Genomic DNA, 25664 nt, shown 5'->3' on the forward strand with positions numbered 1-25664 from the left:
CAAACTTAATGTATAAGTATCATCCACTGTTATTGGGGTGGGGGGGGGGGAGAAAGACAACAAGGGGACGGACACTTGAGACACACACAAACAAAGAATGTCTGTGCTCATCCTAAATGGATCACAGTGAACCAAGAGGTCATGGATGAAGTCTGGAAAGGGACCAAAGTTAAGGGTCTAACAAACTGATGGTTCACATGGATTTACCTTTTTCTTTCTGAACAATTAAAGTGCCAATATAAAGCAAAAACCTGAGTTTGCTCAGCACAGTCTCCAGGAAACCCAACATGACATTAGACAAGGCCAAGTAGTCCACTGGGGAAGGGCTATGTGATTGAAAATCTATGTGGCCCTACAATGAATGATGAGCAATAGAAAAGTCTCCAGTTGAACTACTCTGTTCTTCCGCCTTTGACTTAACCAATAAGGATGTGATGCCTCACTGCCACTGCATTAAATTCTGAGTCAATAGGTGCATTTGGTGCAAAATTGTGATGATTAACAGAGATTAAAGTAAGCTACTTATTTCTCTTCAATTTAAAGAAATTTCTTTCCTTTCTAAATGTTACTAGAATATGAAGATTCATAATATACTCAAAGTTAAATGTATAGTGTAATCTTTCTCAGCTACCTTTCCTGGGAAGCCATTCAGGAGTATACCGAAGGCTTCTAGGATTGCTCAAAGGATCCAGGAGGAGCAAGGGATCCCCCTAAAGGAAAAGAGAACAAATCACAGCGGGATGGCCAGTTCATGTGGTCACTGTCTTCATGTACTTGTTTAAGTCAAGTTGTATTTGGACCAGAGCTACTCAACAACCTTCTCTTGACCTCAAGGGACCACAACTCAACTGTGCTGAAGGAGCAAGTGAGTAGAATCAGAAATTTAAGTTCATGCCCTTTGTGCAGAATGCAAAAATGCGACAAATTTGTGAAAATAACATAGCCAATGTACCTGTAAACGTTCTCCATCTTTAAGCCAGGTGATCGTAGGAGGTGGCACTGCATCTGACTTGCACTCCAATATAACTTGTCTGTTCTGCAGCACAGTGAGATCCTGAGGCCCACTGGTGCCAGCAATGTTAGGGGGAACTGTTAAAAAAAATTGAGAATAAGAAAAGCATGACAAATATGAACTTTAATTAAAACATTTCTATGGATAGAATCCCAGTGTGTAATTCTCAAATAAGGTTTTGTGATATACCAGCAGAGCAGCAGTACAATTAACTGCTTTTGCTTTTCATTGCCAATATCAGGTCTGGCTTTTATCTGCAAAATATATCACCCTCATTTGACTAGCTATAACCCACTTCCTAAAACCGCACGTCACAAACCACTAACTGATGGAAATTAGTTGAAAGTCCATTCTCTGTGAAGAAACCAGCACTTAGCCAGATGAAGTCAGGATACCTCAAGCTCCATAACCCTCTTCATCAACAGTCATTCACTGGATAAGCAAAACCTTGATTTGATAAAACTTCTGCACTGTAGGAAGAATTCATGTAGGAATTGTGCAAGTCTGCAAGAAGCAGAAGACTCACTCATCTGTGAGACATCTTTTGTGAATTTACTTCTGCTACCATATAGTCATTTAACACTGAGTTTTCTCCCTAGGGCAGAGAGGAAATTATTTTGCAGTGTCTTTTTCTTCAGAGACTAGATTGACAAGATCTAAGGTCTATTCTAGATCTAGAGGAGCTGACATACTGATTCAGCTGCCATTTCTTTTAATTTTTTATATAATATGAAATGTATATTGTAAATGTGTGGGTGTGTACACACACACACACATATATCCTGTCCTCTTTATTCCTTCTCAGTCTTATTGAAAAAGGCCAAAGGACATTAATTCCTCTAACTTTCTTTGTTACTCTGATTTCCATTATAATTGCTTGTGTTTTATTTTAAATAACTAAGTTTGCAAGTTCCATCATAATTGTGTCATGTTCTGAATAGCTACATTATATACAAACATTAAGTAACTACACTTGATTTAATATCCTCTTTCTGAGGAGATGTATTGTCACTTCTGTTTTCCTGACCCTCAGTATAAAGATTTATAGATTCCAAGGTCAGAAGGGACCATTGTGGTCATCTAGTTTGACATCCTGTATAACATGGAAAATCCTCAAAATTATTCCTAGAACGTATCTTCTAGAAAAAACATCCTGTTGTGATTTAGAAATTACCAGTGATGGAGAATCCACCACAACCATTGGTAAATTGTGCCAGTGGTTAATAATCCTCACCGTTAAAAATGGACTCCTAATTTCCAGTCTGAATTTATCTAGCTACAACATCCAGCCATTGGATTGTGTTATACTTCCATTTGCAAGATTGAAGAGCCCATTATCAAATATTTGTTTCACATATAGGTACTTATAGACTGGGATCAATTCACCCCTTAACCTTCTTTTGGATAAGCTAAATAGCTTGAACTCCTTGAGTCTTTCGCTATAAAACAGATTTTCCCATCCTCTAATCATTCTCGTGGCTCTTTTCTGAAGCCTCTTCAGTTTTTCCAGAATACTTCTTGAAGTGTGAACATCAGAACTGGACACAATATTCCAGGAGTGGTCACACCAGTGGAAAAAAGAGACATAATATAACGTTTTTACTCCACTGAAGATTCACCTTAGTTAGCCCTTTGGCCAAAGTGTCACACTGGGAGCTCATATTCAGCTGATTATCCAACATGATGATCCCCAAGTCTTTTCCCAAGATAGAGTCCCCCATCCTGTAAGTATGGCCTTCATTTTTTGTTCCTAGATGTGTGACTTTACATGTCACAGTACTGAAACACATCTTGTTTGCTTGCACCAAGCAATCCAGTTTGCTCTGTATCAGTGACCTGTCCTCTTCATTATTTACTATTCCCTAATCTTTGTATCTTTTGCAAACTTGATCAGTGATGATTTCTTGTTTTCTTCCAGGTCATTGTTCAAAATGTTAAATAGTGTAGGATGAAGAACTGATCCCTGAAGTACCATCCTAGAAGCACATCCACTCAATGATTCCCCATTTACAATCACATTTTGGCACCTATCAGTTAGCCATTTCTTAATCCATTTAATGTGCTATGTTGATTTTGTATCATTTTAGTCTCCTAATCAAAATGTTATGTTGTAACAAGTCAAATGCCTTATAGAAGTCTAAGTATAGTGCAACAATTACATCTGTCTACTAAATTTGTAATCTCAATGTTTCCTTTCATTTGTTTATCCTTTTCCTTTTTTAATTTAAGTGTAGTTAATTTGTAAAAGGGAAGGACTAATAACTAAATAACCTTAAAGAGTACTACCAACTCCACATCCTCTAAAAAAGATCTGCTTTGTTACAGAGGTCCTTACTTAGGACCTAGTCCTTGGATCTTCTGTTCTAGAAAGGAGATGACAGATGCAGTCCAAAACCTGGTAAGATCACTGAAAATGGTACTCAAAGAGTTTTTTCTTTGTCAGGCATTATTCACTGGATAACTTTTTCTAGCTTTTAAAAGCAGTAGATAATTCAGTATTCGGCTTATAGTATTAAAGAATACTTTAATTGTTTCCAGATCAAGCTTACCATGCACTCTTACTAGATATTCTTTATCGTCATCTCCTGCAGGACTAGATGCCAAACACGTATATCTTCCTGTGTCTTCCACCTAAAGGACACCCAGATAACTTTAATAGAAACTTCAGAATATGGGACCAATTCAATTAAAACAGCAAAAGAAGTAGTGATGTTCGCAGTTGTCTTTGATTAGCAGATATCGGTTAAAAAACACAAGGGAAACAGAAGAAAATAGACAAGCAATTCCTGGGAGAGTAAGCAACCAGAAATATTTGAAAGCTTGTTTATTTTATTTGGGGTAGAGGTGGTGTGCAGCTGCAGCATCCCAGAAAAAAAGCACCAGGGCTAATGTGCTTCGAGCAGATACATTCTCTTCTGGTGCGGCTCTCTGCAATGAGCAATCCATTAGGATGGAATAGATTGTTCTCTGAATGCATCAGCCCATACAATGGGCCAGAGTGGGACGAAGGGGAGGAAATGGGACTCTGCCTCCTCCCCAAACCTTTCTTGGCATCTTGCTCCCTGAGAGAAGGTAGCACTAACAGTGCCTATGCTCTCCAGAGCACGGGAGCACACAGACTGCTATTATGAAGAGGTCCTTTGCCTGCCTACAAGCTTTTTGGCTCTCCCCCTCTCTGCTCTTGCACAGCCATGCAATTACCTCTCACAATCTGGCCTTTACATAGGTATTCTTGTAAAATGTATCTTTCTGCCCCTGAGAATTATTTGCATTCTCAAATATTTACTAACATCTTTATTATCTTCTGTGCCTCATAAATCGTTCTGTGTAAAGTCTTGGGGGTGGAGGGAGGAAGGGGTTTATCATATGAGCAACAACAAAATATTAGTCTGGATCTGTCTTTGTCCAACTCTTCCCATGATACTGCATGATAACTACAAAGTTGAAGTCCAGCTGTCTTCATAGTGCTTAAGGTATGTGGTTTTAGTTTTTTAGGGATTTTTTTAAGTCTCAGTTTAAATTGTCTGAGTTGATTGGAATTTTTTCTTGTATGGTCTTTATTAGTTTCTCAGACCACTTCCTTTCCGAGTTCCTATACAAATGGTTGTAAATCCTAGTTAGCTTGCCTCTGTGGTCCATCCATGTGTAAAACAAGGGGGAAGGGATCACAGACAATAGAAGAAAAACAAAAAAATAGACAGAAGAGCCAAAAGGGAGGGAAAAGAGGAGAAAAACAGAGAGGTAGCAGGGTAGATACAGAAATTAAGACAGAAGGGGAAGATATACATCAGAGTCCCCTGTGCTGTCTGCCCTGCTGTCTCAGGAAGCTCCACTGAAGGCAGTTCAAAGGATTCTGGAATGCATTTGAGAGTAGCTTGGGCAAGGAGAGGGAAGTGCCAAATCACAGTGTCAACTATGGTATCAATGCACCTGCAGCTGGGTCAGGGTTCAAAACAATGAGGCAGAAAGTGAAAAATATCTTGTCCAGCTGCAACTGCAGGGGGGATTTTGCGTAGGCAGAACGTCATTACCCAGTTTAGAATTTGGCCAGTCAAACTGATTAACTCTCCTACTCCGCGGAAAAGCGTTGCAGGTTCATTAATAACCACAAGTTGTCAGGACCTTGGCTTTACACCAATAGAGGGATGGTACAGCGTCTCTTAGCATTATGCCGGGTTATAGTTTAAAGACTACAGTTATGTCTATGAACGAGGGGTGTTAGTTCCCTGTTTGTGTACACTTACTCATGCTAGCTCTCATCAAGCTAGTGCAAGGATAAATAGCAGTGTAGCTATGGTCAGGGCCGGCTCCAGGCACCAGCCGAGCCGGTGCTTGGGGTGGCAGCTTGTAGGAGGCGGCATTCCGCCCAATTCTAGGGCGGCACGGCCGCTTTTTTTTTTTTGTGGTGGTGTTCTGCTCCGGCTGCCCTGTAGGTGGCGGCGGCGCGGAGGACGGGAGTGCTCTGCAACAAGCCCGGCAGGGCAGCCCACGTCCTTCCCTCCCAGCCAACCGGAGCAGCACAGAGCCCTCCCGGCAGGCGGCGGGGCCGCGTGGCAGCGCCCCGCTGAAGCCCTGGCCACCCCCCTTCTCTCTCTCTCCCCCCTGCTCCCTCCGCTAGCCGGGGTACATCTGCAGCACACAGAGTCCCCCTGCACCCTGGCTCCGGCCACGCCACAGGTTTTCTTTTTTTCTTTTTTTGCTTGGGGCGGCCAAAAAGCCAGAGCCGGCCCTGGCTATGGTAGCATTGGTAGTGGCAGTGGAGGCACAACTGAGCTGTGCAGAATACAAACCCGCCTGAAATCAGACTGTAGACATAGTGTACCATGAAACTGGTGATGAGCCTAGCTCTGCAAGCCAGTCCAGGGTTTGCAAAGCCAAACTTAATTTACATGTGTCAGTCACCTGAGCACTGGCTATTCGAAGGACCTCTCCTCCTCTCAGGACATGAACATTGTCATTTTGTGGGAGTGGACGCCCATCCTTCATCCATGTGATTTTGGGGACTGGGATGCCAATAGACATACAAAAAAGCTCCAGTAGGTGGTTAACAACCACAGATATCTCTTCTGGTTGATCAGATCCATTGATATGAGGGGGTTCTGCAGCAAGGAAAGACAATTCATGTTCTTTACTAACAAAAATTCAGATTTATAAAACATGATGGGCAATCAAATGGTTAGAGTAGTAGATTCCAGACTGATGTGTTTTATTCCTGCTCAGGTCACCGACTCCCTGTGTGACATAGATCAACTCACATGAGTTCTCTTTGCCTCAGGTTAGCAACATAAGCGAAATATAATCATATTTTTCTCTGTTACATGGCTGTTGTGAGACTAGATTAGTATGTGTAAAATGTTTTGATATCCTTGGGAGGAATACACTATACAGTAAAAGAGAATTTGTATTAGATTTTCATGTAAATGAAATAGGTATAACATCGTCAAGCTATGCCAGTTTACACCAGCTGATGATCTAGTCCGTTGAATTTAATTTCTGTTACACCGAAGTTACCTGGTTAAAGCAAATTATTCTGTACATCAATATGCTGATTTATATTTAGCATGTTGCTGTTACCTGTAAATCTCAAATACCAATATACAAATTTTCACCATGTCCACTCAAAGGTAAATTCCATCCCTTTAATTCTGCTATCTCATGAGCACTACTTCCTGAAAATGTTCTAAATTTCTAAAGACTTTTAAATTATTGTTTCTATTTTAGGCATATTTTTCATCTTGTCTGAATGTAAAATTAACACTTACCCAACACTTTTAGGGTAAAGTGCTTGCTGACTTCCCCCGCTTCATTGGACGCTATACAGGTGAATCTGCCTGTGTCATCAGTCTCTGTCGTTGAAATGTGAAGGACCATTCCTTGATTACTTATAGTCAGATGGGTTCCAAGGCTTAGGGGTTGTCCATTTTTAAGCCACACCATATTGGGGGTGGGGGTGCCATCAGTAAAGCACATCATAGAAGTTGGATTGCCTTTTACTATAGTCACTTCCTCTGTTTCTCCTGCATTGTCCATGGTTGGTGGTACTGCAGAGAAACAGATATGATAATTATGGAATACACTCACACACTAATTCTTAATATAAAATAAATGCCCTGTTAAGCAATTAAATTTTCTAGGTTTCTTACACTTGTGGTGTGTGTGTGTGTGTGTGTGTGTGTGTGTGTGTGTGTGTTACAATTCAAGTAGAAATAATGCACCACATTTAATCAAAGGAGAAAAGTCTACAACATGTTATCTGAGCCAAAAAAAGTAAAGAGGGTTTTAAGGTTCAACTCCTCTTACCTTACAAAAATGTTAGCAAAATTTAAAGTTTCCATATAAAGCATTTGCCAGATATCTACTTAGTAAAGTCTTCAATCTTGTGTTGGTAAGAAAATAAATAGAATTTGTCCTCTGAGAGGCAAAATCTCAATGTTCTCAATTATCCAGAGAGTTTCAATCAGGGGAAGATTTCTACCCTCCTGCTGTTACACTTAAAAAATTAACTACAAAATGCAACTTTTTTCACTTAATATCACAAAGAAACTTACCATAAACTTGAAGATTATAGTGTTTATTGTCCACTCCAGCTCTGTTAGATGCTACACAAGTGTACACACCAACATCAGACACCTGAGCTCTCACAATTCTGTAAAGAACACAGCTGCAGTTATCTCACCCACGGCTACCATATGGAATGCATTGCTCCAGACATATAACAGAGTATGATTGCAGAGGGCCAAATTCTACCCTGGCCTACACCAATCTCAGCAGAGTTGCACTAGGGTTAACTGAGGGCAGAATTTAGCTCAGATACCTTAGATAACTGAAAACTCACCTGAGAATCTGTCCAGCTGACAACAACCTGATCTGGGATGAGATAGAGAGAGGAAGCCCATTCTTAAGCCAGTTTATTTGTGGTGGTGGGGTGCCAACAGCAGTACATTCAATGTTTATGGAGGCATCCTGTAGGGCAATTAGCTTCTCTGCTTCATCTTTATTATTAGCTATTGCTGGTGGAACTAAATTACATAACAGGTGAATAAGAGAGGTGTTAAAATTGGCTGTTCAAAATTATTCCTGTTCTAATCGTAGCTCACCTTGTCCTGAACTGCAAGATGTTACAGGCATTGCAATTCTAACCAAAAAAAGAATCTCACACAAAACATTCCCACAGGATTCAGCAAGAACAGAGTGTCCAAACTTGGCAACCAATAGACCTTCTGATATTAGTAATTGTGGGCCACAGCTAACTGACATATATATTTACATATTTAAAAATCAAGTGCACATAGTAATATTTACTTAGATTAGATTAACAGAAATTGCTTGTGGACTTCACCGCAATTGATCACACAGGTACATGGTGCCATATTTTCCCACTAAGAGGTTTTTATTCATTATGAAGGAGCATACTTGTTGGCGCTACCCATACAAATAGTCCTGCTGGGCCTGATTCTTCCCAGTCCTGCTCCTGGGGTAGTCATTCACTCCTGTGCCAAATGAGCGTAAAATACTCCCAAAAGCAGAACTCTCTGTTCACTCACACAACTGGTAGCCCTGACACCCATTTTTACAGGTGTAAATGGCTACACACTGTGCGAGGCAGAGGATGATTAGTCTTACTGTCCTCAGTTGTGACATTAAATCAGGAGGATCTGGTACAAAATTATTTCAGATTATTGTTTGGATTAATTTAAATCCTGAGTAAAACAAAGTTTAAAACCTGCTTCACTTCTGCATTACTCTAATTTTAAGAGGGCATAATTTGACTGAGATCAACAGAGCTAAGATGTGTAAAACTTGAGTAATGAAGTGTTGAATTAGGCCCATATGGTGTCCTTCACCACCACCACCAAAAAAAAAAAAAATCATTTTGGGTGGGTTTGTTTTGTTATGGAATATACCATAGGAATTGACTTCTGTTTATCCCAAAATTTATTACTCAGCAATGGTTTCAATCATTTTGATCCTCTGCAGTATGTTATATAGAACACAATATGATATCTACATCAACAAACTACACATGAATATAGATACATAAGATTACCTAGGCAGTCACTTCTTGGCCCTATCATGTGAGTGGTAACAAAGTCAGGATAATAGGTCAGACTTCAGGCTGTCACATTTTTTAAAAACTCACCATAAACATTCAAGTTGAAAATTCGATCTTCTTCTCCTGCAGGATTAGTAGCCACACAAGTGTATTTTCCCACATCAGATGTGAGCACTCCGAAAATGTTTAATGAGCTGCCATCTGGAGTCACTCTATAAAAAAGGTCATAGAATACAATGAGTTTGTTTGCCAGGTCATAAGAAAAAGTAAATAAACAGCTAGTATGTACATTTCAATCAAATTACTTCCCCACACACTTTCTATGGAAATTCAGTTATAAATCTATTACTCTATTCAAAATTTTGGCTCCCAGAGAAATTTGTTTTTAAATCTATTTTTATGAATCTATTTCATAAAATTCTGGTTTAAGGACTGAGCTATTTTAGCTTCCATTTAGATCCAGTTCCATCCAATTGCAGTCAAAATGTGTCCATCATTCTCAGAGTATTTTTACATACAGCTCCCACCTCTTAAACCTCATCTGATAGGAACAACTATTTAAATAAGAAACTTAGGGATATTATGTGCCAATCTCTGAAATACTTAAAACACAGAATCATAGAAGATTAGGGTTGGAAGAGATCTCAGGAGGTCATCTAGTTCAACCCCCTGCTCAAAGCAGGACCAACACCAACTAAATCAAAATAAAATAAAAATAAAAAAATAAAAATGTAAAAATAAAAATAAAAACTTTGAGTAAGATATCATGTCACTTTCCCAGATTTGTGTATCTAGTTGTATAGGCCATTGGGGGTACTCTAAGTTGTGCCTCTGGAGTGGACCTGGTATCCCCACAATTGCAAAGACATAAAGATGGCTTACAAGCAACATTTGTGCCCCCCTACACCCTGAGCTGTATCAGCACCAAACAGCTTGTCCTAAGGGTCTGGTATGTTGTCTAACAAATCATGTATGTATTAGATCTACCTTGTGTATAGCTACTTATTCTGAAGTAGGCAGAAGAGAGGGTAAACAACATCTGTAACACTATTTGGTTAGCTAGATATATTATGTAAAACAAAACAGATGAGCAACAAATCTACATAATTAACAAAATATCCTAGAATTATAGAAATTAAGGACAGAAAAGAACAATGTCACTTACTAAAGTTAGGTTATTCAGGCTCATAGTTTTGTAATTCTTCTGCCTATGCCTTGAGGAGGTTACAGACTGAGAGAACACAGGGTTTTATTTTTACTCGCCTTATTCTTTGTGATTCATTGCTGGTAACTGGGTTTCCATCTTTAAGCCACTGAATAGCAGGTCTGGGAATTCCTTTGGCATTGCAGACGAGCTGGATACTTTTCCCAAGGAGGACGCTGACTTCACTTGGCATTTCAGATCCAACAATATTTGGAGGAACTTTTGGGAGAGGGGGTGAAATTCTAATCAGTTAGTTAAATGGGGGTAAACCAGGAGTAACTCCATTATTTCAATGGAGTTTCTCCCATTAGATCAAATTAACAGGGTATGTGTATATTCCTCCTGATGGGATGTTTACAAAGGTGACTAGAAAAATCAACTTTAACCATTTGATAATCCTTCCAGTGTGTACAGTAACCTGTTCATGTTCAGCAGATTGATAATAATAGATAATGCTACCTTTAGCATCTATTATAGCTATGCAAATAAAATCTATTGGATACCCTGATGCAGCAAACACTTAAGCACATATTTAACTCTGAACATGTGAGTAGCTCCAATGAAGTCCACAGGATTACTCACACACTGAAAGTTAAGCACATGTTCAAATGCTTAGCGTCCCTGGTGACGTAGTGACACATTACTCAGTCCTAACCATTATTCCATTACTCCACTGATTTTTTTTTTCATAAAGATGATGTGTCACAGTTTTCCTTTATAACCTCCTTTTGGCATCAAACATCACCTAGCAAAAGAGCCATAGCATACCATTGCTCCTGAAACCCTTTCGGGCTCCACAATGTTCTACTCACACTGAGATTCGTGTAGCATTAGTTTCCAGTGTGATGGAGCCAGTTGCTGTGATCAGCAACGATCATATGGAAACAGTGCAATATAGCAAATAAACCTATTATTTTCAAACTGCAGTATAATTAGATGTAGAGAATATTCTTTTGCATACCAATTTCTGAATAACATTGTAGCAAGGTTTTGTTATCCTTATTTTTTGCTATTGGTTGCCTGATAGAAATAATGGTACTGATTCTCCGCTCCGTTATACCAGTTTTATATAGCTAAATCATCTTCACTGTCTTCAGTGGACTTAACACCAGTTTTATGCCAGTGTAAGTGGCCAGTAAGTATGATTCTGTTTAGTGCACACACATACTGTACCTTGAATGGAAAGGATGTAACTCTTCTGTGCTTTTCCTTCTACATTTGAGGCTGTGCAAGTGTAGTTTCCACTATCTGAAATCTGAGAGCGGGAAATCTGCAGCTTGCTTCCTCCAGACAAAATATATATTTCAAGTGAGTCAGAGTTTTCTGAAAACACACAGATAAGAAAGAGTTGATTAGTATTAGAACTAGTCAGAAACAGCAAACACATTTTGTGAAAAAAATTCATAAATGTATCAAAAATTTTAAAAGATTTCATCACGCTTTAGTTCATATAAGGGGTAGTTAATATGGGGAGAGAGGGAGGAGAAACAAAAGAATAGACCCTAAAAACACCACAGGAAAGACACACTATGATCTATTATAGGAAAGAAAACGGAGGGGGGGGGGGAAGGAGAGTGAAACCAGGAAGGAAAAACATTACCTATATGCTTCCCATTCTTTAGCCATATTAGTGTTGGTGGAGGAATTCCAGTAGCATCACATGCAAAGGTGACAGGATTACTGATCGTTTCGTTGATCCAGTCTTGTTCAGGGCCTTCTATACTTGGTGGAACTATTAAATAGAACAGCAGCTGCATAAATACCTTAGTTACCAAATTCCTTAGTAAACTGACTTTGGTTCAATTCTACTGTAGATAACGTGGTATATGCTCACCATAAACATTAAGATGGAAATTTTTATCATCTCGCCCTGCAATGTTTATGGCTTTACACACATACTGGCCAGTGTCAGACACCTAAAATGGAAAAAGAATTTTTATGTACTGGGTCAATTTTCCTGAAGATAACAACAGACCTTTTAACACTAGAATCCACTAGTGGTCATGGGCTCTGCTATAGTTAGACTTAAAAAAGGCTCTGCCATTTGTAATCAGAACTTGATTCAAAGCCCATTGAATTTAAAAGAAAGACTCCCACTGACTTCAATGGTCATTGGGTCAGACATATAAAGAGCAAAAATAACTGGTCAACAACAGTGACAAGGTGTGCATTAGACTAATTTAGTATACCTCAGCACTCTTGATTTGTAGCATTTGTCCATCTGCTAGGATCTCTATGTTTGCAGACTCCGTGATCATGCGTCCATTCTTGTACCATGTGATAACAGGTGGTGGGACTGCATTGGACTCACACTCTAAGGTCACTGGGATTCCCACTCTCACAGTCACCACTGCAAGAGATGCTCCACTGTGGTCTTTAATATTCGGGGGGACTGGAGAAAAAGTTAAAAGAATTATTTTCTTCCTTGTTCTGTGAGGAGAAAAAATCAACCTAAGGAAATATGGAAGATGTCCTCATTTCATAGTAATAAATATTATTTAATATGATAGTGAAAAACAAACCATAAACAGTAAGGAAACTCTTTTTCTTGCTTTCTCCAGCTTGGTTTCTGGCTATACAAATGTATTCACCACCATCTGAGAGTCTGGCTCGAGGAATTTGCAGAGTCCGACCACCTAAAGTGATCCAAAGAGAGAAGGTGAGCTAAAATAACTTCTAGATTTATTCTGTAGTTATTGTATTAATCTGAAATGAAATTTTGCAATAATATTTTCTACGAACTGCCTAACCCTTAGAGAAATGTCCTTAGTGAATTACAATTTTTGGGTGAAATTCTTGGCTGGTGTAAATGGGTGAAACACCACTGAAGTCAATGGAGCTTTCACCAGAGAATTTGGCCCATTAATACTCTTCTTCACCCTCTTTTCCTTCGCAGCTACTTCCTCCCTCCTAACACAATCATGGCCTTTCCACTTAGCTCCCCGACAAGCCCCTCCTTCCTTTACTGCTCTCACATGACTTCCCCCATTTGTGGACTAGCTCTGTTCAGATATCTGCCTGTAGGCCACAGGCCTGCATCCCAGCTGCCAGTAAGTAAATTCCATGTCAGTTATTTCCCATACACCTACAAACGTCCACCCCAGCCAATCCATCTCCAGCATGTCAAATCGGAACCCATAGCAGGAATTGGGTTGCATTAGGATCTCTAGTTTTCAGCATCAGAAGTGGAGGGTTGGGTGTAGATCGGGTGGTTTCCTGACATGATTCCTGTGACAAATAGGGCAACTTCCTGTAATATCCTTGAAAACCCTTACTATATTAAGGTTATGTATTATTGTGGGCCAGGATTGCATGTAAACTCTCGAGGGGGAAAATGTGACAGATGTGAGACCTGGGAGTTCAGGAGACTATACTGAAAATATGCCAGACATGTATGGACTTTTGGCTAGCGAAAACTCCAACTCCAGTTATGCAAAAACACAATCTTTTGAAGCTACCTCTGAGGAAAGGGTCATTGTCTGCTGGTTACCAGTTACAGAAGATCAAGATCAAAGGTCCAAGTTGTATAAAGAGATAGCTGACCTGCCCAACCTTGGTTTGGGTTCCAGATCAAAGACAGATGAACTTGTAACCACCAGAGCCCTAAGCTGGAGTTGAGGGTAACCTCCCATAAGCTTTTTACCATGCATGCAGAGTATTTTATTGTTTTAATATTTTTCTCTGTAATACTTTTAATTTAAGAAAAAGCGTGCTTGCTTAAAGAAGTTGTTTGGTAACTTATAGCTGCAGGCAATACACTGGTCATAGCCCTCAGAGAGGTGCTGTCCTTTTAAGCAGTCTGGCTTGCTGGGGATATCACAGCATAAGGCAAGGAGCTGTGCAGCCTTAAACTCCCCAGTCAGGAGGGAGTGAGACATGGGTCTCTTCCCAAGAGAAGTGACAAGTGGGAGCCAGAAGCGTAAAGCAGGTGCCCTTGGTGGACCACAGATGTAGTTACAGGGGTAGTTACCCTGGAACTGTAACAATTCTTACTCCACTTACTCCCTGATAGATGCTCCCAGCCCTTATTATCTAAGGTCCCTGCAGTACCTTTGTCCTAGAAACCCTTAGGAAATAATGAATTCCCCCTGGGAATTAGCAAGGTTTTTAAGGGTTGAGTTGAGGGGCAATTCCCATTGAAGTCAGTGATAGGGTGGTTGTTTTTTTGCCGTCTAGACAAATGTGATTTGGATTGGATCCTTAGTTGATAAAGTGACTGTCTCAATCAATCATCATTCCTTTGAAACAGTCTGTGCTATATGAGCTGTCCAACAGTCTGATCCACACCAACACAAACGGTTGTTTGTTCCAATCCTTCCAACCGGATTGTTTCTTTTAATAGTGACCCCATTCAAAAGCAAAAGAGATTCTAAAATATTTTAACCATAAGAGGCCAGATTTATTACTTGTATAACTCCACTTAATGGAGCTACACCCGGAGTAAAGTTGGCGCCATTTTGCTGTCATATTTATCTACATAAAAGGAAAGGATGAGACCCCAGAGTTTACAGAAACAGCAGCGATTCCTCACCAGGCACAATGAGAGTATTAGTATTCAAGCTGATAGGTTTTCCATTCTTGAGCCAGCTGAGATCAGGAGGAGGGAAGCCAGTGACCTCACAGGTCAAGGAGATGTAATTATTCATCACCACAGTCAAATTCTCAAAATTAGTACCTACAACACTCGGAGGAACTGCAGAAAGAAATACAGTAATAGAACATACCGCAGTGTCAGCAAACAATACTCCCAAAGACTCTCAATTACTAAAACAAAGCTGAGTTGCTGAGTGCTGCCAAATGGCTGAGTTAAAAACATCTCTCACATCCCATGCACTGATCCTCAGCTTTCTGCAAGTATCTGGAAATACTGTGATTAAAGCCAATCCTGCTCTCATCCCCTTTTCTACAATTCCCTAAAGCCTTACCAATGCACCCACAGTTTCTTCCCTGTATGGGGACATGGCAGGGATGACCTAGCCTGTGCTGAAAGGGGGAGTGAGTAATTCCAGATTCAGGAATTTTAAAGCAAATCATTTCTCAGGACATTTGCTCTGTAATAACTAAATTGGAGATTACCTTGTCAGGGTGAACAAGAGGACTATACATCTTTTTGCTGATTTTGTATTTTTATTCCTGTTTTTCTGCAATATTTTCATTACTGAGAAACCCCAAAAAGATTCCTTCAGAATAGGGTTTTTTCCCTCCTTTCATGTCCAGACATGATTTATAACTGGTCAGCTGTGCAGTTTAAGATATTGCTATGTGTGTGGAGGGGCTTCCCAAACACAAATTAATTTAAAAACAAAATAGTTCAAAATTTGGTCCTACTCTGCATTTTCACTTTAAAACAAAATATTTGTAAATATATTCCTCTCATTGAGATCTGAATTCAGGATTCCATGTTTCTTCTGCAGAGCTGATACCAACAACTCTGAAAGAAACGCAGGAGAGAGTTACTGGCTTTCTTTTGGGTGGTATAGCCATTGCGGGGACGACAGATTCCTGATCTTAGATCATGACAAAAGGATGTGATCAAATGTTCTGGGTCATATCCTCCAATTATTCTCCAGCTGTTTTGTGTCATTTCAGTGACACAAAGCAGTGGTCATTAAGTCAGGTTTATGGCTGTTTTGTGGTACGAAGAGGCATACAGCAACCAGAGTCAACTAGTGAATCTGGCTTATAGTTTTAAAATTTAAATATGCTGGTCCTGTGTGATCAATACATTTGTTCAACATGAGTATAAAATTCTACCCCAAGTGTAAGTGGAGAATTCCATGTACACCATGTGTACATTGTCGTTATCCACAGAAATTTGAAAGTCTTGAAGTTCAGAGATCAGGTTTACAAACAAATGTTTGAAAATCAGGATAGCAGAAGAACACTGTAGTTTAAAAACAAAACCTGAACATCAGAAAGTCCAGAAATACTCTTTTAAAGTTCCAACAGCAGTCTTGGGATGTGATCCCAATGGAAAGTCTGCCATTGTCTTCAGCTACCTTTGGATCACGTCCAGGGCGGGTGCAAGGATGTTTCGCGCCCTAGGCGAAACTTCCACCTTGCGCCCCCCCCCACCCGAGCCCTGTGGCAGTTCTCCGCCCCCCCGCCCTAAGGTGCCCCCCCACGGCAGCTCCCCACCCTCCCTCCACTGTGAGGCGCCCCCCCCCCCCCCGCAGCAGTTCCCACCCTCCGCCCTGAGGCGCCCCCTCCCCCACGGCAGCTCCCCCTGGCCCGGGAAGCCGTGCGGCAGCTCCCCACCACAGCTCACCTCTGCTCCGCCTCCTCCCTGAGCACGCCGTCGCTGCTCCACTTCTCCCGCCTCCCAGGCTTGCGGCGCCAATCAGCTGTTTGGCGCCGCAAGCCTGGGAGGGAGAGAAGCAGAGCAGGGCAGCATGCTAAGGGGAGGAGGTGGAGCAGAGGTGAGCTGGGACGGGGAGTTCCCCTGTGTGCCGCCCTCCCCCCTTACTTGCTACAGGAGGCCCTCCCCACGCCCCCGTACCCCAGCTCCCTCCGCCTAAATGCCGACGACGACCGGGGCGGCCGAAGATCAGGCCGCCGCGGTCGCCGCCGAAGGACCCGAAATGCCGCCCCCCCCAAATGCTAGTGCCCTAAGCGACCGCCTAGGTCACTTAATGGGTTGCACCAACCCTGATCACGTCCTTAACTGTGCCTTGAGGTGGAAGAAACCCACTAATTGCCACATGAAAGAAATTTAAATCCTTCCTGCAACATATATGGATTAGATTAGAATAGGCTTTTTTTGTACTATACAACTGAAATTCCCATGCCCTTTACAGGAGAATAATGGGCTGATCTTGTGAAGGCATATAGATTACTGAGGTCTGTGATTGTATTCAGGGAAGACATGGATAAAGGTGATATGTCTTATCTGATGTTTTGAATAGAGCGGGTTATCGAACTGATAAGGGGTTCTGTGTGGATCATATGCAGAAGGTTATGTTATATGCTGAGATCTCTGAACCATACCACGACGGAAAGTGTGGATGCAGTCTCCAGTGTCTACTTGGTAGGTTTACAAGGTCATAACCCAGTATGACGTTTTCTATGATATAGTGTATAAGGTAGGTCTTTAGCCCACAGCTGAAAGTCAGAAGGAGGAGTGGACATTGGTCAGCAATAAAGGGGTAGAGTCAAAGTTAGTGCTGAAATCTTAACTGAATATGTCCTTTTTGCAGCTTTTCACCTGGATCAATCGGTCTTCAGCTGTCATTAAGACTGCGCCGATCACAACACATCCGCCATTCTTCTCGCATTCTTGCCTTTTTTCTCCATGTTCGTCCGAAATGTTTAACGTCATCTTCCCATCTTCTTGGAGGCCGACCAGGTGGTCTTTTCTGTTCTCGCGGGTACCACTCAGTAATGATTGCGGTCCACCTATTTTCCGTGAACCGTGCTATGTGGCCCGCCCATCGTATCTTATTATATCTGCTTTCCATGACAATATCTTTCACACCGCTGCGTTCTCTAATCATTTCATTTGGGATACGATCCAGAAGTGAAATTCCCAACATAGCTCGTTCCATTGCCCTTTCAGCTACCGACAGCCGCTGTTCTTCTCTCTTTGTCAGCTTTTAGTTTTTTAAAATAGAAAATGTTCTAATTTCCTGACTGCATTTACATTTGTTTTATACTCGTGAATCTGAAAATCCCATCTTTCCAACTTTATTTTATTCTAACAATAACACGCTAATGTTATTTTAAATGGGGTTACGAATACTGTAACTCTATTTCAGCAAAATATTTATCCTCGGAATTTTGGGGGTTTTTTAAAGAGAAGAAAAGTAAGTTTCTAAAACATTTCTATTCCTGATTATTTTTAAACATTATTTTTCATTTAATTTAAATGTTAATTTTCAAAATTAATTTTCTTGAAAAATGTTATTTAATAAAAGAATCACAAAACATGTTATTACCCTATATCCTTACAAATACACAAATCCCTCTAATTTAAATGTGACAGTCAATAAAAAGACATTGCCTTGCACATAAGACAATACAGATTTTTACATTGGTGCAATTGGCTTCATTACAGCAGTTCCATTCATGGCCTAGTGCATCACTCCAGAAGCTTTATTTGAGGGCTTAGGTGGGATTTAAATACTGCAGAGACATTGTGCAGGTCCTCTGCACAGGAGTGAATTTCACCTATATAGAAATATATATGGTAGCAGTGAGCTGGCGCCACAGAGTATCAGCAATACTAAGTCCTCCATTCAGCAAGGTACTTATGTATGCTCCTACCATTACGCACACAAGTAGTTTCATTGACCTTAAGGGCACTAACTAAATGCTGGAAGTAAGGCACATGCTTAAGTACCTTGCTGAAATTAGTGAGTTTAAACTAATACAGAATCTGCAGACTGTTTACTTGCAATTGAAATATAAGCTACATGAGCAGTAACGCAGCATTAATTTCCTTTATTTCAAAAGGGAAAAATCAGCATCTTAGGAATTAGAAATCTTACCGTGAACATTAAGGTTAAAATACTTTTTGGCACTTCCAGCTATGTTCTCCACAACACAGACATACCTGCCAGTATCTGTTATTTGGGAATTTAGGATCTAAAAAAGAAAACAGGCTTCAGTAGAACTAATAAGAGGTCATTTACAATTAAAACTGCAAGATATGTACTGCTGATGTATTAGTGTTATTATAGGGATAACAATAACCAGTGTCATGAACATGTCAGCCTAGGGAAGTATGCACTCCTGCTACCCACACGGTACCTGCTCTGCCAACCTGCATGTTTCAATTGCCGGGAAAGTAGGCATCTTTCACATTTATTTTTAATTTTGTAGGAATTTAATGAAATCCTCTTAAACGAGTTAAAAATAAAGGCCTGATTCTCCACACCATTTTAATATCTGTGTAAAGAACAGAGCTCAGAATCAGGCCTAACTTTGTAACTGTTCTACCAACACCTTCCACTTTTACCTGTAACATCCTTCCACCAGATAAAGACTTGTGTTGGTCGTCTTCTGCTAGGAGCTGGCCATCCTTTTGCCAAGTTATGCTTGGAGCAGGGCTGCCAGTTGCCACACATTCCATCACTGTGGTCTTGTTCACAAGCACAGTGACCTCTTCAGGCAGATCAGCATCAGCTCCGTTAATGGATGGTGGCACTACATAGCATGCAAAGCGGAACAAGGAGATTGCTATATAATACTATATAAGCAGTGATTTCTTTGTGAAATTGCCAGAGGGATAGAGCCACACATAGATCTTGAATTTGCAGGTTAAGGTAAAGAGAACTTCACAGTTAATTAGGGAACAATAATAAAATCCCAAGGAAAAATACAGCACCAGATTCACAGCTGGCATAAAGCAGCATAGCTCCAGGGACTGCAATGAAGCTACGGCTATTTACACCAGCCAGGGATCTGGTTCAGAATGGAGAAGAGGGGGAAATTAATTTTCCTGCTGGGAAGTTGAGTTTTTAGAGCTAGGACAAAGGAGGATTTCCAAGGCATTCCCCTCATCCTATTAATGAATCACTGGTTTTAGCAGTTTTAGAGTTGGAAAAAAACTGAGTACACTCAAAGCCAAGGCAAGAAGCACAAAGATTTCCCAGAGTATGTCTCTGACTGGATCATACAAGACTTAGGCCTGGTCTACACTAGGCATTTATGTCGAATTTAGCGCCGTTACATCGAATTAACCCTGCACCCGTCCACACCACGAGGCTATTTAGTTCGACATAGAGGTCTCTTAAATTCGACTTCTGTACTCCTCCCCAACGAGGGGAGTAGCGCTAAATTCGACATGGCCATATCGAATTAGGCTTGGTGTGGATGGAAATCGACGCTAATAGCTCCGGGAGCTATCCCACAGTGCACCACTCTGTTGACGCTCTGGACAGCAGTCCGAGCTCGGATGCTCTGACCAGCCACACAGGAAAAGCCCCGGGAAAATTTGAATTCCTTTTCCTGTCTGGCCAGTTTGAATCTCATTTCCTGTTTGGACATCGTGGCGAGCTCAGCAGCACTGGCAACGATGCAGAGCTCTCCAGCAGAGATGGCCGTGCAATCCCAGAATAGAAAGAGGGCCCCAGCATGGACTGATCGGGAAGTCTTGGATCTGATCTCTGTGTGGGGCGATGAGTCCGTGCTTTCCGAGCTGCGCTCCAAAAGACGGAACGCAAAGATCTATGAGAAGATCTCTAAAGCCATGGCAGAGAGAGGATACAGCCGGGATGCAATGCAGTGCCGCGTGAAAATCAAGGAGCTGAGACAAGGCTACCAGAAGAACAAAGAGGCAAACGGACGATCCGGATCCCAGCCCCACACATCCCGTTTCTACGAGGCACTGCATTCCATCCTAGGTGCGGCCGCCACCACTACCCCACCACTGACCGTGGACTCTGAGGATGGGATATTGTCCACGGCCGGTTCCTCGGACATGGTAGCAGACGGGGAAGATGAGGAAGGAGATGAGGAGGACGAGGCAGTCGACAGCGCTTACCAAGCTGATTTCCCCGACAGCCAGGAGCTCTTCATCACCCTTACAGAGATCCCCTACCAATCCTCCCCAGCATGTAACCCGGACACAGATTCAGGGGAAGGATCAAGCAGTAAGTGTTTTAAACATCTAAACATTTATTTTTAACAAAACTGGAATATTAAGAATAATAACAATGTGTTCTTCATGATTTCTTTACCCTGGGCGCTTAAGTATTCATTTCCAACTATTTTAAAAAAATCTAACAGTGTCCGGTTGTGCATGATTCTGCTGCCCAAGCTGCTCCACTCTTTAGTCCCTGCCACTGCAGCTATATTAAAATCCGGTCCATATGTCCGGGGATAGAGCTGAAATCCTCTACGGACATCTCGACGAAGCTCTCCTGGAGGTAATGGGAAAGCCTGTTCATCAGGTTCCTGGGGAGAGCGGCCTTAGTGGGTCCTCCGAAGTAGGAGACGTTCCCGCGCCAGGAGATCCTCAAGTACTCCGGGATCATTGCCTTGCACAGCATGGCAGCATAGGGCCCTGGTCTTTGCAGGCTTTCCCGAAGCATCCTTTCCTTATCGCTGTCCGAGATCCTCATGATAGTTATGTCGCTCATGATGACCTGCTTTGAATTAGGTAGGGGACTGTTAGTATTGGGACTGCTTGCAAGTTCCTTTACAGAACTGTAACCGCTGGTTTACAGCCACGCGGTGGAGGCGGGAGAGGGGCAGCATACAGGGATCTTTCCCTGGGACATCCGCGAGGGGGTGGGACAGGGCCAGAGTTCATGCTTGGCCGATTGGTGGCAGCAGAGACTGGCATTGCTTTCAATGTGAAAGGAGGCCAGTGGTACTACTAAAGTTTTAAGCAGCCACAAGTCTACGGCTTACCATGTTTGCCTGCTACAGAGATTCCGGTGTCCTGCCCCGCTTCCCAGATCGGCAGTGCAAGACCCCAGGCACTGAAGGCGAGGTCCGAAAATTCGACCTTGTCCTGAGTGCGCATGTGATAGGTGCGGTGCATGGTCTTGTTCACAGAGAAAGACTATGTTCTTTGTTCACAACTACATTTATGTTTCGGAGGAATTCACTACCTTTTTCTCATTCCCACAGCCACATCTGCGACTGTCTCCCAACCCAGCCTGGCATCACACTCCCAGAGGCTAGCGCACATTAGGCGGAGGAAGAAGAAGACGCGAGAGGACATGTTCTCAGAACTAATGGGCTGCTCCCGAGCCCAGGCAGCACAGCAGAACCATTGGAGGGAGAATTTGTCCCAAATGCACCGGACACACATGGAACGTGAGGAGAGGTGGCGGCAGGAAGACCAGCAGGCGACTCAAACGCTGCTTGGACTTCTGAGGGAGCAAACGGACACGCTCCGGCGCCTTGTTGATGTTCTGCAGGAACGGAGGCAGGAGGACAGAGCCCCGCTGCAGTCTATCAGTAACCGCACTCCCCTGCCACCAAGTCCCATACCCCCCTCGCCCAAAGTCCCAAGAAGGAGGGGCGGCAGAGTCCGTGAAAACTCTCACTCGACCCCTGCAGACTGCTCAAGCACCAGAAGGCTGTCATTCCCCAAAATTTGAAAAGTCCTTTCCTGCCCGCCTCACCCAAGCCCCCGTCCAAGTTTCACCCCCCAGTTTCATGTGTGGTTGTTAATAAAAAATACGTTTCTGTTCATTACTGTTTCAATCATGTTCTTTTGAGGGAAAGTCTGTCTGAAGGGGGGGGAAGGGCCCTGGTAATTGGACAGGACAGTCACCTTTAGCAGGGTACAGAGGCGGGGGCAGGTCCAGCAGCAGGGCACATACACAGTGCAGTGACTAGTTACCCTGGTCAGTCTGGGAGGTGGTTTTCATGTTCTGTGCGTGGGGGGGGGGGGTTGCTCTGTGACTTTGTGGTGGGGGAGGGCAGTTACAGATCTTATGCAGCGGTCCTTGTCCTGGATCACAGAGCCATGCAGGAGGGGATCTGTAACCCTCCTCCCCCTGCCATAAAGTCACATAGCCCCCACATACACGCAGTCCCGCTCAGGAGGGCTAGCAGGTTCCGTTCAAACAACCAGTCCGCCACTGCGAATCCTGTCATTCCTGGAGTTAAGAAGGATCATTTGCATCAGTACACTACACCCGCTCCCCACCACAGTCTGCGTCCCAGGTTTAAAACATTCCCGCGAAAACAGTAATAAAGACAACGGTGTTCATTAACAAAATAAAACTGATTTTATTTTTTTGGAAGGGGGTGGAGGGGGTCTGTAACTGGAGAGGATAGTCAACATTAACTGGGTAAAGAAACGGTGGCAGGTTCAGCTTCTCTGTACAGAAACTTAAAAGTCACTGGTTACCCTGCTCACTGTGGAACCTAGCTTTCAAAGCCTCCCGGATGCACAGCGCGTCCCGCTGGGCTCTTCTAATCGCCCGGCTGTCTGGCTGGGCGTAATCAGATGCCAGGCTATTTGCCTCAACCTCCCACCCCACCATAAAGGTCTCCCCCTTGCTCTCACAGAGATTGTGGAGCACACAGCAAGCTGCTATAACAATGGGGATATTGGTTTTGCTGAGATCACAGCGAGTCAGTAAGCTTCTCCATCTCCCCTTGAGACGGCCAAAAGCACACTCCACCACCATTCTGCACTTGCTCAGCCGGTAGTTGAAGAGTTCTTTTTCAGTGTCAAGGGCGCCAGTATAGGGCTTCATGAGCCAGGGCATTAGCGGGTAGGCTGGGTCCCCAAGGATCACTGTAGGCATCTCCACATCCCCAAGAGTTATTTTGTGGTCCGGGAAGTAAATACCTTCCTGCAGCCGTCTAAACAGACCAGAGTTCCTGAAGACGCGAGCGTCATGAACCTTGCCCGGCCATCCGACGTTGATGTTTGTAAAACGTCCCCGATGGTCCACCAGTGCTTGCAGCACCATTGAAAAGTAGCCCTTTCTGTTAATGTACTGGCTGGCCTGGTGCTCCGGTCCCAGGATAGGGATGTGAGTTCCATCTATAGCCCCACCGCAGTTTGGGAATCCCATCGCGGCGAAGCCATCTATGATGACCTCCACGTTTCCCAGGGTCACTACCTTTGAGAGCAGTACCTTAACGATTGCGTTGGCTACTTGCATCACAACAACCCCCACGGTAGATTTGCCCACGCCAAAGTGGTTCGCGACAGACCGGTAGCTGTCCGGCGTTGCAAGCTTCCAGAGGGCTATGGCCACTCGCTTCTGGACAGTCAGGGCTGCTCGCATCCGGGTGTCATTGCGCTTCAGGGCAGGGGACAGCAACTCACAAAGTTCAAGGAAAGTCCCCTTCCGCATGCGAAAGTTTCGCAGCCACTGGGATTCGTCCCAGACCTGCAGCACTATGCGGTCCCACCAGTCCGTGCTTGTTTCCCGTGCCCAGAATCGCCGTTCCACAACATCCACATGACCCATTGTCACCGTGATGTCCTCGGTGCTGGGTCCCGTGCTTTCTGACAGGCCTGTGCTACTCTCAGACTTCAGGCCCTCACCGCGGTGCCGTAGCCTCCTCGCCTGGTTTATCTGCATCTGCCTCTGGGAAAGGTGGATGATAAGCTGTGAGGCGTTGACAACGGCCACAACTGCAGCGATGGTCGCAGCGGGATCCATGCTCGCAGTGCTGTGGCGTCCGTGCTGTCACTGACCAGAAAAGTGCGCGAACTGATTTCCCGCCGGCGCTTTCAGGGAGGGAGGGAGGGCGGTAGTGACGGACGGATGACGACAATTACCCAAAAGCACCCTCGACCCTTTTTTTTTACCCAGAAGGCATTGGCGGCTCGACCCAGAATTCCAATGGGCAGCGGGGACTGCAGGAACTGTGGGATAGCTGCCCACAGTGCACCGCTTCCAATGTCGACGCTTTCCCCGTTAGTGTGGACTCACAAAGTCGAATTACTGTCCTTAGTGTGGACACACACGTTCGACTTTGCAATATCGATTCTACATTTTCGATTTAAGAGAAATCGAACTAGCCTCGTAGTGTAGACATACCCTTAGACTTTGAAGCCATCCAACCCAACTTATGGAACATTCCTACAGACTGTTAGGAGTAACTCCAATGCAATTATATAGAAATTATCTAAAAATCTATAGCATTAACAGAGAACAATGCCAATGATATAGAATTCTATAGCAGGGATATATATTTTTATTACCTTTTATATGATCTTACTGAGCTATTCTATATAATGTAATCATTCTCTATTAATTTCGGTAGGACTTTTCCTTTAGGGTCTTTTGCCATAAAAAGTGAATTTGGAATTTTTAAAAATAGAAAATAATGCAAGATTAGCTCACAGAGCACATGGACATCATATTGAATGGAATCTTCTCCAGCTTCGTTTACAGCCACACATGTATATCTCCCCGCATCTTCTGCCTGAGCCCGTGGAATCTGTAACACTCTGCCTCCTGGAGGGAAAACACATTCAAGATTTAAATCTAAAATCAAGTGATTTCCATCACTCAAACATACCACATTCCTCTAGAGACCTGAGTCAATGACGTCATGAATGACTGGGGATGTAATTTTCTCCCCATTGGTTTGTCTTGAATGATCACTTTCAGTTCTGGACTAATTAAAGCTTTTTGTTTCATAGTTGCTTTCTCTACATCCAGCTTGGTTTTAGTTGGAGTTTTATAATAAAATGTTGGCAAAGAATTAATTCCATTTGAAGGAATCTACATTCTCTGGAGACATATCAGCAACAGAGTTGTTGATCAATCTAGAAGTGAAACTTTCCACAGTGAGCTAATAGAAAACTTTGTCATTGACTCCATTAGAGAAAGTATATCAAACTGTAGAATATTTGCTCTTTGGTAAACTATGCATGACTGGAAATTTTCACTCTCAGTGCTCAGTTATATGTGGTTTTACTCTTTGATTTTCTTCTTTATTTAAAATATTATCCCTTAACAAAT

At 42.7% G+C, this 25664-nt stretch overlaps 1 protein-coding gene across 1 annotated transcript in view; it reads right to left on the minus strand.

Moving 5' to 3' along the window:
* HMCN1 (hemicentin 1) overlaps positions 1–25664 on the minus strand; it is a 358780-nt gene that overhangs the window by 67135 nt on the left and 265981 nt on the right. The window contains exons 55-71 of the mRNA XM_065408898.1: positions 25041–25154; positions 19226–19413; positions 18756–18852; positions 14801–14962; positions 12792–12905; positions 12459–12661; positions 12104–12185; positions 11870–12001; positions 11443–11592; positions 10329–10488; positions 9153–9277; positions 7848–8031; positions 7561–7658; positions 6775–7053; positions 5915–6111; positions 3562–3643; positions 953–1089 (exon numbers count right to left, since the gene is read on the minus strand). Coding sequence (XP_065264970.1) covers positions 953–1089; positions 3562–3643; positions 5915–6111; positions 6775–7053; positions 7561–7658; positions 7848–8031; positions 9153–9277; positions 10329–10488; positions 11443–11592; positions 11870–12001; positions 12104–12185; positions 12459–12661; positions 12792–12905; positions 14801–14962; positions 18756–18852; positions 19226–19413; positions 25041–25154 — 2504 coding nt within the window. The remainder of the gene's footprint in view (positions 1–952; positions 1090–3561; positions 3644–5914; positions 6112–6774; positions 7054–7560; positions 7659–7847; positions 8032–9152; positions 9278–10328; positions 10489–11442; positions 11593–11869; positions 12002–12103; positions 12186–12458; positions 12662–12791; positions 12906–14800; positions 14963–18755; positions 18853–19225; positions 19414–25040; positions 25155–25664) is intronic.

Source organism: Emys orbicularis, chromosome 8, assembly GCF_028017835.1.
Source record: "Emys orbicularis isolate rEmyOrb1 chromosome 8, rEmyOrb1.hap1, whole genome shotgun sequence".
NCBI classification, from domain to species: Eukaryota; Metazoa; Chordata; order Testudines; family Emydidae; genus Emys; species Emys orbicularis.